The following is a 15968-nucleotide window of genomic DNA, read 5'->3' on the forward strand; positions in this document are numbered from 1 at the left end:
TTATTAATTATATTAAATTATATTATTTTTTATATTATATTATATTTATTATATTAATACATTATACTACATTAAAGTTTTGCTTTTACTGAATTTAGTGCAAACATTTTGTCACAACAAGCCTTTGTAGGAATGAATAATCTCATAAATATTAATTTCACCAGCTTTGATGTGATTGGTCGTTTCGGCCAGTTTCAGCCACGCCTTTCCCCACTCACATGAGCTCCACATAGGCAACGTAAAGAAGTGCGGCCTGTCGTAAAACATCTAGGGACGAGAAAAAAAAAACAACCCACACACACACACACACACACACCTTCAAGCTACCCGAGCCAGTGCCGTGGCTTTGAAACGAGCCGTCGCAGTCCAGTGCAATGATATTCGTCATATGCATCCGGGTTGTCAGGCTAATCTGGTTACAAAAATGAGTCAAAAGCCAGTTTGGGCTGTTGAAACAGCCCAGCTTTAAATGTCACTGGCGCTTCAGATCCTGCAACATTCCTGGATTTTTGGATTGGGAGTTTCGACGAGCTGCTTTTGTTGAGGCAGGTGAGTTTCACACACACAAACACACATACACAGCTTTATTTATGTTTAGATGCTAACGTTAGTAGTCTGGTATACGCTGCTGATAGTTGTTATTTTGATTATTATTATTATTATCTGTAAGCTTATCCAAACCGTTTATAAGTATTTTAGACACGAAATTGAGGTAAAGTTGCTCATTATATTGTTTACCATGGTACTTTGAATATTCGGTCTGAAATAGCATGTAAGTATGACTTGAAAACAACATTTGCACTATTCATTTGATCGTCAACAATGCTGTACCTTGATAGTCATTGGCTGCTAATATGATTTCAATATTTAAAATTAGTAAATAATATTCTTCTGAAATTATATTATTGAGGAGAAAGTCTGAATGAGTGAATATAAAATCAACTTTACCTCAATATATGTTTTCTCCCTATATTGTTTACCATGGTACTTTGAATATTTGGTCAGAAATAGCATGCAAGTATGACTTGAAAACAACATTAGCACTATTCATTTGACCGTCAACAATGCTGTACCTTGATAATCATTGGCTGCTAATATGATTTCAATAATTAAAATTAGTAAATAATATTCTTCTGAAATTACATTATTGAGGAGAAAGTCTGAATGGGTGAATATAAAATCAACTTTACCTCAATATATGTTTTCTCCCTATATTGTTTACCATGGTACTTTGAATATTTGGTCAGAAATAGCATATAAGGATGACTTCAAAACCACATTAGCAGTGTTTATTTGACTGTGAACTGTGATGTACTTTGATAGTCATTGGCTGTTAATATGATTTCTCCCTATATTGTTTATCATGGTACTTTGAATATTTGGTCTGAAATAGCATATAAGTATGACTTCAAAACCACATTAGCAGTGTTTATTTGACTGTGAACCATGATGTACTTTGATAGTCATTAGCTGTTAATATGATTTCTCTATTTTGAATTGGTAAATAATACTTTAATTAAATTATGTTATTAAAGACAAAGTCTGAATGTGCATAATTAAAACTGTCTTTACCTCAATATGTTTTCTGTTCTGACACGCACAGCTTCATGTATGTTTAGATGCTAGTAGTCTCATATACGCCGCTGACAGTTGTTACTATGATATTGTTTCATGTTATATGTGCCAAATGTTTGGATTTGGTAAGGTTATCCAAATCTTTTATAAATATTTTAGACATGAAATTGAGGTAAAGTTGCTCGCTATATTGTTTACCATGGTACTTTGAATATTTGGTCTGAAATAGCATGCAAGTATGACTCCAAAACAACATTAAGATTATTTATTTGACTGTGAACAATGCTGTACCTTGATATTATTGGCTCCTAATGTGATTTTCTTATTTTGATTTAGTAAAAAATACTGTAATTAAATTATATTATTAAGGAGAAAGTCTGAGTGTGCAAATATAAAGCCAACTTTACCTCAACAGTCAAGAATGTGCTGATAAGAAGGGTTTTATGTTCTGACAAACTGCTATTGAGGTTAAGTTGGTTTTATATTCGCACATTCGTTCAGTATCAACTTGTGACATGCTCCCTATATTGTTTACCATGGTACTTTGAATATTCGGTCTGAAATGGCATATAAGTATGACTTCAAAACAACATTAGCAGTGTTTATTTGACTGTGAACAATGCTGTACTTTGAGAGTCATTGGCTGCTAATATGATTTCTCTATTTAGATTTAGTAAATAACTTTTCTGAAATTATATTATTAAAGAGAAAGACTGAATGTGCAAATATAAAGCCAACTTTACCTCAATAGTCAAGAATATGCTGATAAGAAGTGTTTTACGTTCTGACAAACAGCTTGATGTATGTTTAGATGCTAGTAGTTTTGTATATACATTATTAAGATATTGTTTTATGTTATATATGTAGCAAATTTGGGGGTTTTTGTAAGTGTGTAACATTATACAAATCTGTTATGAATAATTTACTCAAGAATCTGCTGTTGATGGGAAGTGTTGCATGTTCTGACACTATTTAGGGTTACGTTTCTGTCTAAATGTAGAATATGTCATTTTTTTATGGCATACAATAACATAACGACACTCAAATCTCAACTCTATATTAACTCTCTGTATGCAGTTACTGTGGAATAGATGAATATTAGATGTACTAATATGTTATGATTTGATGCTGTCAGTCTTTTTGATTGTTCATTATAATATTCAAATTATTTTTGTAACTTGTTAGGAATCCAGGACCAAATCCAAACATGTTTTTAAAAAATATATATATATTTTGTTAAAGTTTTAACAAAATCAATATTTATTTCTTTTTTTTTACTTTATTTTTATACATTAAAACATTTTACAGAACAGAACATTCAGTGACAGCAGCGATTATTAACAAACAAAAAAAAAAAAAACGACAGTAGCCGCAGATGTAAAAAAAAAAATAAAAATAATAATAATAATAATAATAAAATAAAATTACAAAAAAAAAAAATAATAAATAAATAAAAAAAAAAAACACAATATTTTCAGTTTCAAAGGAGCTAGAAATACTATGTCCTATTCAGATACGACGTAACAGGTGCCCATCTTTGTTTAAAAATATCCAGTTTTAGTTGAAGTTGAGCAGTCATCAATATTTATTTCATTTTTTTTTTCTTTTTTTTTTAATAATTATTTTTTCAGGGTTTTCACCTTTATTTGATAGGACAGTAGAGAGTATTGACAGGAAAGCATGGGGAGCGGAGAGAGGGGAAGGATCGGCATAGGACCGCGAGGCGGAATCGAACTCGGGTCGCTGTGAGCACCGGAGTGCATGTGTCGACGCACTAACCACTACACCACTAGTGCCGACATTTATTTCATTTCTAATGACAAAAACAAAAATTGTACGTAATTTCCTTGAATTTACAAAAATTCAAGATTTTTTTTCAATAATTTTAGTTCTTGTATTATTATGTGTCTAAAGTTGCGATCATTGTTACTCAACCCCCTTTTGAATTTTCTTTTCTTTTTAAAATATTTCCCGAATGATGTTTAACAGAGCAAGAAAATTTTCACAGTATGTCTGATAATATTTTTTCTTCTGGAGGAAGTCTTATTTGTTTTATTTCGGCTAGAATAAAAGCAGTTTTTAATTTTTTTAAAAACATTTTAAGATCAATATTATTATCCCCTTTAAGCTGTTTTTTCCCGATAGTCTACAGAGCAAGTCATCGTTATACAGTAACTTGCCTAATTACCCTAACCTGCCTAGTTAACCTAGTTAAGCCTTTTAATGTCACTTTAAGCTGTATAGAAGTGATATAAAAATATCTAGTCAAATATTATTTACTGTCATTATGACAAAGATAAAATAAATCAGTTATTAGAGATGAGTTATTAAAACTATTATGATTAGTAATGTGTTGAAAAAAATCTTCTCTCCGTTAAACAGAAATTGGGGGAAAAATAAACAGGGGGCTAATAATTCAGGGGGTTTAATGACAATGTTTGCAACTGTATGTGGTTGAGGCTCAGTAAAATAAGAAATTATGTTTTTTAAATTAGGTTATTAATATTTTTAAAACTTATATTTCGTTTCCTTGAATTTACAAGGTCTAGAAATTGCACTTTTATCATTTTCTCTCATGTTATTGGAAGTCAGTCAGAATTTTGCGTCATATATATATGTTCATAGTTGTTGAGGATCAGTAAAATGTGACATTTTTGATCATTTTATGCCATTTTGAGGCTTGCGTTTTAACGTCAGCAGTATAATGATGTCTCTGTGAGCATGTTGAGTTGGCCTGGGATGATGATGATGATGTCATGCTTGTTGGTTTATTTTGGGATCTTTTTTCCCCTTCTCTCAGAGTCATGCATTGCACTCTTATCTGTGGCATGCAAATGTGTTTTGCTTATTTGCAATGATATAAACACCTGCCTGTTTATTTATTTATTTATTTTTAACATCTGCTGTGTTTGTTGACAGGGCTTGGAGGAACAGAGGGATTTTTTTGGGAATATAATAATAAAAAAAAAAGTCCAAGTCATCTGGGATTGCTATACTTCACATGATGGATGGGATTTCGCCATGCAGGGAGGAAATGACACGATCTGTCATGCTGGATTAATAACACACACTCCCATTCACCCATTGGTGGGCTTTATCCGCGAGCGAGTGTGGCATTTGGGCAAACTCCTTTCAGCACCATGAGGGTTCGGGAATACTGATCGCAATATTTTCGGGCTTATTATCGGGAAAAGATTTCTGCCTACATGCTCACGGCTTGCAGGGCAGAATGGCATCGACCGAGAGGCTGTATGAGGTTTGGATGCTGTACTGCAGTAAGGTAAGCAGCTTGCAGTGCAGAATGCATTTCATTTCTCACGCAGATGTGCATCGCATCACTGAGCATGAGCAGATCATCTCTGTGCACATAAGAAGCTGCTCGGGTTTATTTATTTATTTCCTGTGCGGCGCATGTGGCCTGGACACGCTGTTCTATATGTGAACGCTTGACATGTACAGAGAGATCAGGTGCTGCTGGTGTTGTCCACTTCTGTTCATTGGTGGAGGATTGTACATGTAGATACGGCCGACCCTCCTCTTTAACTTGAGATAGTCAAGCTGAAATCATTTTAGTGCACAGCGATTGATTGTCTCCATTGTTAACCTCAAATGCTTTAGGGTTATGGAGAATTTTTTTTAAAGATCTAACAAATATATTGTTGTTTTTGCTTTGCAAATAAAGTCTTTAGATAATAAAGGTTTAGCTAAAGATTTAGTGTAGCACTTCTTAGTTAATTTGAAGAAATGACTATAGTTTCCCTAGTAGGTGGAAACACTTTGTGTTTGTACAACAGTGGTACAACAGTGGCTCAGCCAATGCTGTGAGTTTGAGGGCAGGACTAACTGTGTGGCTAGCCAATAGCAGATAAGGGGTGTGTTCAGGAAATTTGTTTGAAAACCTAAATGATTTGTTCAGTTACATTTTTTTCTGGTGGTTCAGAAGTTACACATTTTAGCTTTAAAGAACTTTAACTAAAACTTAAACTTAAAAAAAAACTATTGTTAATATAAAGTATATAGTTTGCATGGAAATGCATCACATAATGGAAGTGAAATCATGTACATTCACTAATAAGTAGGGCCAGACGGAATCTGCGGACGTTTGTTGCTATTTCTGCAGAGAATTTTGGTAAAAATCTGCGGATTTCTGCGGAATTATTTTGGGAGTATCATAACTAAAACCTTAATATGTGAAATAAAAAATAATATCTTTTTTAATTTTTAGTTAATGTTTAAAATGCAAATCGAAATAGATTCACTTTATTTGGTAAACAAAGCAAGTCTGTCATATAATATCTCTACTAAAAGACAGAAAATATTACTGTACAAACTGGATTGTACATAATTAAGATGAATATTTTCATATTAGTCAATAATATTACTGTAATTGATTTAAAAACCGAATAAATATAAATTTACACACATTTACATAAGTAAATAAACAGAATTAATGATGGGCTAAAAATCTGCGGAATTATATATATATATATATATATATATATATATATATATATATATATATATATATATATATATATATATATATATATATATATATATATATATATGTATATATATGTATATATGTATATGTATATGTATGTATATATATATATATATATATATATATATATATATATATATGTATATATGTATATATATATATGTATATGTATATGTATGTATATGTATGTATATATATATATATATATATATATATATATATATATATATATATATATATATATATATATATATATATATATATATATATATATATATATATGTATGTATATATGTATATATGTATATATGTATATATATATATATGTATGTATGTATGTATGTATGTATATATATATATATATATATATATATAGAGAGAGAGAGAGAGAGAGAGAGAGAGAGAGAGAGAGAGAGAGAGAGAGAGAGAGAGAGAGAGAGGCATCACAGTGGTGCAGTGGGTAGCACAATTGCCTCACAGCAAGAAGGTCGCTGGTTCGACCCTCGGCTGGGTCAATTGACGTTTCTGTGTGGAGTTTGCATGTCCTCCCTGCGTTCGCGTGGGTTTCCTCTGAGTGCCCCGGTTTCCCCCACAAGTCCAAAGACATGCGGTACAAGTTAAAGAAAGCTAAATTGAATGAGTGTGTGTGGATGTTTTCCAGTGATGGGTTGCAGCTGGAAGGGCATCCGCTGCGTAAAACATATGCTGGATAAATTGGCGGTTAATTCCGCTGTGATTAATTCCTCCAGATTAATAAAGGAACTAAGCCAAAATGAATGAATATATATATATAATTTTTTTATTTATTTAGTTTTTTAGGCATCATTTTAATTGTTTATATAATATTTACAATTTATTTGAGCTTAAATATAGCTAATTTAAATAATTTTAGTGGATGCGAAAGTAAAAACAAAATAAAAGTAGATGTAATGAATAGCGAAAATATTTTCTGCTAAAATGACATCTGATCATTTTTTGTTTGTTTGTTTTTGTTATACATGGTACTGACTTTTATCAGCTTTATAAATAAATAAATTACCTTATTTTTATTAGCAAAAATACAATATAACTGCAGATTAAATTTATATTTATTTAATAAAAAATAAAATATTTAACCAAATATTTTATTTGTGAGGTAAATTTTAAAATCGTTGTGCTTTGTGTTGCCAGTACAGATCAATGTATTGTCAGATCCTCGTTCACATCAGACTCTGTTCGCAGTTCAAGACTATTAACGCTAAATTATTTTCAATAAGCAAATGATGATCCAGAACAAACATAATGTCACATACGCTTTCCACTCTGTTATGGTTTCTACAAGAGAGAATATTCTGCTTCCTCCAGAGGCCGAGCGTCTGCAGTTGTCAGCAGTGTGTTTTAGTCTGTTATGTCAGCGTAATACAGAGATTAGACCATGAGCCCCTCAGAGTCACGGCTGTCTGTAGAGACTCAAGACTGATCCATATGGCCTGCCAGAATAAATACCATTTCCAAAACTCAATATTAGGCCTGGGTTGTACCACTGAGTGTGGGATTTAGGTCTAAACAAATAATGCCTTATTTACGTCTTGTATTAAGTGGACTAAACCAAATGCAGGTTTAAATGGGGTCTAAACCATTCAGAGGTTTTACACATTTGGCCACAAAAATTAGCATGCACTGACATGAAAATCCTGGGTTGAAACAGAAAATTCTGGATGTGCTTGACCAAAAATGTCTGATTATTTCATTAAATATATTTCTGTATGAGTTTTTAAATTTAACTCAGTTACATGGATTATATTGTTTTCAAAAATCACAAGCAAATAAAAAAAACCTTTTTATTGACCGTGAACAAGTCAAGAGGTGTAATTTTACCCACGTTGTCATGACAGTACAGCATGTGCATAGAAAACTATATGGGTTCATTAATGGAAAATCCACAGAGTGGAATATTGAGCTATTTTGAACTCTGACCCAGGCCCTGCTGTGATCTTTTTCAATAAATTACATTTATTTCATTCATTGGTTGTTTGTCTAAATTTGACCAATCAGATGGGGCCTTGCTATCTTTATCCCCGCCTCCCCAATAGTTGCTGTTTTGCTATTGGCTGGAGCTGCCCAAAGGTGAACCAAGAGCTGAAAATGAACACTTATAGGCGGAGTCAAGACGAGAGGAAAATAACAACAGCCAATCAGAGTCAGAATATCTGAAAAGTTTTCACTCATTCATTCTGTTTTAAAGACTATGGCTGCGTCCGAAATCACCTACTACTGAGTAGGTACTGTATTTAAATTTAAATGTACTACTAGACCGTTAGAAAAGTACGTTCTATCAAAGACTCTAGAATACGCATGACATGTCACTCGTTTAGTTTTGAATGGGGAACAGTGTAACGGTCAATATAGTGAATGAAGCCCCGCCTACTAGTACAAGAGCCAATCATCGATCACTGTAGACTGACGTTTCTCCGGGGGAGAAGCTCGTACCAGATGTGCACTTTTACGACAGGTTTTGTGGACAAAAAATGCCCTGGAATCTCAGCGAATCTCTTACTTCACAGACATGAGAAATATATCCACATAAAGCTTGAAATCTGTACTTTTAAATGAACCAAGTGCACTTGAAAACAATCCTTTTTTGGTTTTGTAATCTGTATGAAACGAACGCGAGGTACAGTCCGTCCTGTCAAACGCACATCACATGACAGCAACTACTCAAACAACCACAAACTTGTAAACAGAGTCGCTGTTATTTCTGGAGGAGATTCGCCATCAAGACCAAGTGGTGGATTACTTCAGAAGAACAGCACGATCTGACGAAACGTTATCCAGAGGATGATCATGTGTAACTGCCATAAATGAGGTTGGTGTCGTGATCTCCTTCCTTTCCAGTGTGCATGCGCATTACCTAGGGCCCATTTTTGTTTGATACAAACGTTTAGAAATGAAACTTATGAGATGGCTGTTGCTTAATTTTATTAGTGATTCTAAATATGTAATGTAATTGGAAGCTTGGCTAACAGTTTGGGAGAATTTGATGTTTCCCCATTCAGAATGCCCGAGCATACTGCCCAAAAGGCGTTTCAAAAATGGCCGCCTAGAGAAATTACCTGCCCTAAAGGGTTCAATCAAAGAGCATAGAATCACCAAGAGGCGACACTAGATGCCGCTAGTGTCAAGCGGCAGCCATTTTGGAATGAAAATTCTAATAGAACAACAGCATATTATAAGTCTGTAAAATAAACTATTAAAAAAGCTGATGATTGTGATAGTAAGTGTTGTATTGTCGTCTTTCAGGTTGTGTCTCAGCTTTAATGCGCTTTTTAAATAAATAAATAAAAAGGAAAGCAGCAGCTTGCCATCGTGACACCAATGAGATCCAATGGACAGCCGATCGCTTTCACTCACTTTCAAATGGCAGAATCACGGGCTGTTGCTGGGCGCTGCTGTTGCAATGGAACGTTCTATTGAGTGTCGACTCTTGGTCATTCTAAGCTCTTATAAATGGAATGGTGTAAATGGTATAAATGGAACTCGGGCGTATTATGATTTGTAGGTTGCTAGGCGACCATCAACCATATTCTCAGAGGATGACAAGCTGAACATTGCTGACACTAAAAAGCTTAGAATGACCAAGAGGCGACACTCAATAGAACGTTCCATTGCAACATCAGCGCCCAGACACAACCCCGGATTCCGCCATTTTGGAGTGAAAGCGATCGGCTGTCCATTGGATCTAATTGCTGTCGCGATGGCAAGCTGCTGCTTTGTTTTTTATTTATTTATTTAAAAATCACATTGACGCTGAGATACAACCTGAAAGACGACAATACAACACTTACTATCACAATCATCAGCACTTTTAATAGTTTATTTTACAGACTTATAAAATGCTGTTGGAGTTTTCATTCCAAAATGGCCGCCGCACCATCTAGTGGCTGTTTCCCAAATTGCACTAGAGTGTCGCTTCTTGATGATTCTATGCTCTTTGCTGTCACCCTGATGCAAGTTTCATTTATGAAGAACATTACAAAGCACTGCAGTATTTAGGTGTTCTGTGTTTGTCTGAGATAATTAGTCTACCGAAATGTGCACATTCCATACAAAGTATGAAGCTGATTGGTCAGGTCTTGTCATTGAGGTGCGCTCATGGCATGCATTTAACTGGGTGCGTATGGAAGCCGCACACCTCCATTAGAAATAACAAACTTGCGCGAACTCTAGAAAAACGATATGCAAACAGCCCCTAAAAGGCCGCCGTCATTTGCGATCTCCAGCAGTTGATCTTCTTGCACAGACATGCTGGATTCACCTGATTTGTTGAAAAATGGGTTGCGGATTCATTCCTTGGCAGTTCGTGGGTTCTTCACTGAGCCTTTCCCCTTAGCAAAGAAACTTTCCAAAGACGTCCGTTTCTTACACATTTTGCTGCTTGTGGGTAAATTTGGGTGCTCAAGTGGGAGTACGGTCATTCTTCAAAATAAAAGATTGTTCAGACTCCGATAATAAATAAAACAAAAATAATTAATGATTTCTTGTGCGGCCCGGTGTCAGTTGATCCACTGACCGGTAACAAATCCAATCATTTCCCCGTTGTACAAAATCAAGCCCCGCCCTTTACATTTCCTTTGTTCCCCTCAGAAATAATTGACAGTTGGAAAGTTTCATGCCGTTTTTGATCACACCATCCTGCAGTCTTGCAAATCTCCCAATGAGATGTTCAACCCTGTCCTTGACATCATTTCCTTCATGAGCTGATGTCGCAGTGAGGGTTGCTTTTCTGCAGGATGACCTTTGCTTTTGTTTATGGTTTCCGCTCTCATACATTAACCAGCCCGTGATCTACAGAACGCAGTGCAATCTGACTTTTCCTCTTAAGCATGCTCATGTAGCCTAATGGTAACGTCAGTTTGATTTACGTTTATGAATGTCGGCAGACTTTCACAATGAGTTCTGGGACATTTATTTGTGTGGGATTAAATGATTGGTCTGCCTCAATATGTTCTGTTGATCTGCTCGCAAAATATAAAGCTGCTGTAGAAATCAATAATGTGATTTCATTCATGCTGGAGAAATGTTGTTCTGGGAATCTTCTGGTTTAGTTGCGAGAGGCCATATTTGCTTTGAGTCATGTTTTCCTGTTTTGCCACCTGTATTAAGTTGTGACAGCAAAGCGTTGACCTCTGTTTCCTGCTCAGCTGTATTTTTGCTCATTGTGTAATAAAGTATACTGTTTGCTTCCCTTGGTTGAAGAATAAGATGAGCCCTATTCAGTCACATATAGGGTATATGCTGAGCTAGTGTTGTTCCCATACTGATTAATTCCTCCATACTTCCGGTGACCTGTTATTGTGAGTTTTTTTTCCATTTTATACGGTTCCTTTTACAGCATCGGTGTTGTAATGTAATTAAAATACAATCAGGTAAATAGACTTCAGCGTTCATTGCTCAAACGTAAAAAGAGACAAAAAGCAGTTTACTCGCAAGCTCCCATCAGAATCGGCAGGCTAGCACAGAAGCTCCATTGAATATACTGGGGTAAAATAAATGCTCATATTATAAAGACGTGGCGGGGGAAATGTAATTTAGTACAGTGCTTCTTGTACAATCTAAGACCCACGTACGAATTAGCCACTAAACTGACAAAACATAAAATACTTACGTTTTCTTGTGAGATCAGGCTGGACTGGCTCAGGTCTCTTGCGATTGGTCAAAACCAAATACCCATTACCATATGTGAATAGGGTATATGCCGAGCTAGTGTTTCTTCCAATACTGATAAACTTCCGGTGACCGATTATTGTGACTTTTTTTCCATTTTATACGGTTCCTTTTACAGCATCAATGTTGTAATTTAATTAAAATACAGTCAGTTAAATAGACTTTGGCATTAATTTAGTTGCTCAAGCGTAAAACGAGCCAAAAAGCTGTTTACTCGCAAGCGCCCGTCAGAATCGGCAGGCTAGCACAGAAGCTCCTTTGAATATACTAGGGTAAAATAAATGCTCGTATTTTAAAGACATGGCGGGGGAAATGTAATTTAGTGCAGTGCTGCTTGTACAATCTAAGACCCACTTTATATCGGATATCACTCAGCCAGTGGAGATCGCTGATTTTTAAAGAACTAAGACCTTAAACGCACCGATTTTGCAATGGCATTCAGTTCACCGGAAGCACTTAACCCAGGTTACTGGCAAATTAAAAGTCCTATTAGCATACATCATCAGAAATTAGTCCAAGGCACTCGGACTCAAATTTAAAAAGCCTTTATTCACTTGGCTTAATCTTAAAAGAAACCTACGCGTTTTGGCAAGGATCTGCCTTCATCAGGGTAACAGTGATCAGGTGCGTTTGGAGTCTCTTTTGAGTACTATGGTCACATGACTCATTCAAACATCTCGACAACACTCAAATAATTTAAGCGACATAGTCAACTATCATCATTAATTCAGCATAGATAGAGGGTGACTTTAAACCATGCACAGACATACAAAAAATGTTTAAACATGGCATGTACATACATACTTCCGAACACATTTATGCAAGTATGCCGAGCATACTTGGGCATATACCCCATCGTGTGAAAGTAATTCACAGAAATTCACTGTTTGTTAACAATTGCCAAGAGTAGAGTTGCGCAGTTCTGGATAAAATGAGAATCACTAATTATTTTTTGCTTAGAATAAACATCAACACCATACTCTCACAATTCTGTAGAACTATTTTTATTTTATTACAAAATATCAATGAAATAGGCGACACGGTGGCTCAGTGGTTAGCACTGTTGCCTCACAGCAAGAAAGTCGCTGGTTCGAGTCCCGGCTGGACCAGTTGGCATTTCTGTGTGGAGTTTGCATGTTCTCCCCGTGTTTGGGTGGGTTTCCTCCGGGTGCTCCAGTTTCCCCCACAGTCCAAAAAATACGTAATGGGTGAACTGAATAAACTAAATTGTTAATGAGTGTGTATGGGTTTTTCCCAGTACTGGGTTGCAGCTGGAAGGGCATCCGCTGCGTAAAACATACTGGATGAGTTGGCGGTTCATTCCGCTGTGGTGATCACTGATAATTAAAGTGACTAAGCTGAAGGAAAAGGAATGAATGAATGAACGTCAATGAAATCAAATGCAAAGAAATGTAATGAAAAATAATGTCATCTGTAAGAAATTGGGGGTATAACATTCATTCATTTTTTTTCTTGAACTTCCCTTATTTATCAGGGGTCGTCACAGCGGAATGAACCACCAACTATTCCAGCATATGTTTTGTGCAGCGGATGCCCTTCCAGCTGCAACCCAGTACTGGGAAACACCCATACACTTTCTCATTCACACACACACACACGCTCTCATTCACTACGTTCAATTTAGTTCATCCAATTCACCTATAGCCTGGTAGGGCTTGAGTGTCCGCATACATGGACAGCACATTTTAGCTCTTTAGTGGCTGTTTAAAATACTTTGAATGTTTTATGTTTTGTTACAGACATGCAGTGTCCTCCTGCAACTGTTTTGCAGCATGTGAAATGTCCCAAACATTATTTTTAACCGTCCAAAATTAGTTTAGACTAATTAAATTAAGAAAATTAAGAGAAATTAAATTAGAAAAAAAATAGTTTTTACTCTCTGATAGTCAAAACATGTTCAAAAAATATATATGTTATATATGCATTAAAAAAATCCAGGAAAAGGTGTTTTATGTAAATTCGGACCACGAGTCCACATAAATGGACATCATTTTTCTCTTAAAGTACATCATATCAAAAGACAATACTTAGGTTTTTATTCTAACTAGGTTCTTATAAGCCCAAATAGCAAAGAGAAATAAAAAATGCATGTAAAAAGCAGCTTGGGCTTTAAGAGGATACTGCATGTGTTTGGACTGGGGGGGAAACTGGAGCACCCGGAGGAAACCCACGCCAACATGGGGAGAACATGCAAACTCCACACAGAAATGCCAACTGATCCAGCCGGGACTCAAACCAGCGAGGCTGTGAGGCAACATTGTTAACCACAGAGCCACATACGCATCTCGATAATGAACTCTTGATACAATATTATCTCGATAGTGTGTGCTAAAAAACCCCGTAATATTAGTATTTCTATTATTATTTCTCAAACGTACTGTATGGTTAATTGTGTTTCCTGGTTACAGTTGTTCTCCCATAAACACACATACTGGGATAATGATAGACTGCATGGACTCGCTTTACACACACATTCGCGCTGCAGTGTGACAGCCGCAGTTGTCTTCTGAATGAGCCGGAGCTGCTTGCGCGTTGACCTTTGACCCAGTTAAGACCAGTGATTACCAGGGCTTGTCCTTCAGTGGTGCCTATAAACGGCTTTTACTGGCCTGTGTGCTATTTATACACTTACACACACACACACACACGCACACACACACACACACACACATACTGTACTCATGCATTAGGCCTATTTAAAGAGGGACAATGAGGAAGCCTCTAATTGTGTTTAAGCCACTCTGTGTTCATATTGTTTCATAGGCTGCCATGTGTAATGTGAAATCAATTGAAATAAAGTCACACTAATTCCAGCAACAAACACAAGGCTTGAATAGAAACGATAACGTTTAGTTTTACCTGGGATGCATTGCCACACAGTTTAGGTTGCTTTCTTTGTGGGATTGATTAATTTAATAGGGTTTTATATATATATATATATATATATATATATATATATATATATATATATATATATATATATATATATATATATATATATATATATACACACACATGCATGCATGCATACATACACACACACACACACACACACACACATACATACATACACATATATATATATATATTGCTGAAATTCTAACTAAAATGAGTTCTATTACATTGTGCCATGTATGTTTATGTTTTGTTTATAGTATATATTGAAAAGGGGAAAATAAATCGTTGTATGAATGCTGTAATGTTTAAATAATTTTCCATTAAAAACGCGTGAAGGTCATGTGACCATCAGGAAGAACCAGGGAAGAACGCAGCATCTCATTTCTCAGAGGACGCGTTCTCTGTTCTCGCGATCTCCTGAGGTCGTTCTTTCAAGGTAACTTGGCAAGATCGTTCTCCACAAGAGTGTGAGTCTGTTCTCTGTGTTCTTGGAATTGAGAAACACCCAGAGTCATTTTGTTTTGTGTAAACTCTGTAAATTAATTTCTGCCTACATTAGCTCACACAAAAAAAACAGATGCTAATGAACAGAAACTGAGTGCACATCTGTAGACCATGACACTAGTGAGCATAAATCATCTAGACTGCTTTAACTCCTTGTTGCCTTGTTTTTTCCTCTTTTGCCATTTGGTTTACAGCTTCAGAAGGCACTGCAGGGTGTATATACACACGAGAGAGTGAGAGGAGATAAGGACAGCGGGACACAGAATGAAGTGAGAGAGAGAAGTAAGAAAACTGTGATAGAGGAATGTGTTAAAGTGAGAGAGAGAGAGAGAGAGAGAGAGAGAGAGATTGGAAAGTGTCGTCTATGCCTTCTCTCTCACAAATACCCTCATGCCTCTCCATGGTAACAGTCCCTATCCCATCCTCACAGGAACTCGACTTCCCGTTGTGAAGGATTATTCCACTACTGACCTGCACATGCAAGATATTCGACTTAGAGAAAGAAGAAAGCAGAGGCAGTCTGTTTAGATTGTATTATTTTACGTATTTAAATGACATTTTTTGTCTTTGTGTGTTTTACCCAGTGTAGGCATGAAAATGGCTGCTGCACACTCACAAATAGAGGAACAACATTTGTCACTGGGATGGTACCTTTTCAAAAGGTGCGCTTTTGTACTGTACAGGTGGACTTTAGTACCTTTAGAGTTCAACATTGTACCTTTTTTTTAAGGTTCACTTTTCTACCTTTAAGGGACTATGAGGT

At 35.7% G+C, this 15968-nt stretch overlaps 1 protein-coding gene across 2 annotated transcripts in view; it reads left to right on the forward strand.

Moving 5' to 3' along the window:
• Positions 1-322: 322 nt before the first annotated feature.
• Positions 323-15968, forward strand: part of nbeal1 (neurobeachin-like 1) — a 136955-nt gene continuing 121309 nt past the window's right edge. For both annotated transcript variants that reach the window (XM_056459402.1, XM_056459403.1), the window contains exons 1-2: positions 323-549; positions 4495-4855. In XM_056459402.1, coding sequence (XP_056315377.1) covers positions 4805-4855 — 51 coding nt within the window. In that variant the 5' untranslated portion in view covers positions 323-549; positions 4495-4804. The remainder of the gene's footprint in view (positions 550-4494; positions 4856-15968) is intronic.

This window comes from Danio aesculapii, chromosome 6 (genome assembly GCF_903798145.1).
Source record: "Danio aesculapii chromosome 6, fDanAes4.1, whole genome shotgun sequence".
NCBI classification, from domain to species: Eukaryota; Metazoa; Chordata; class Actinopteri; order Cypriniformes; family Danionidae; genus Danio; species Danio aesculapii.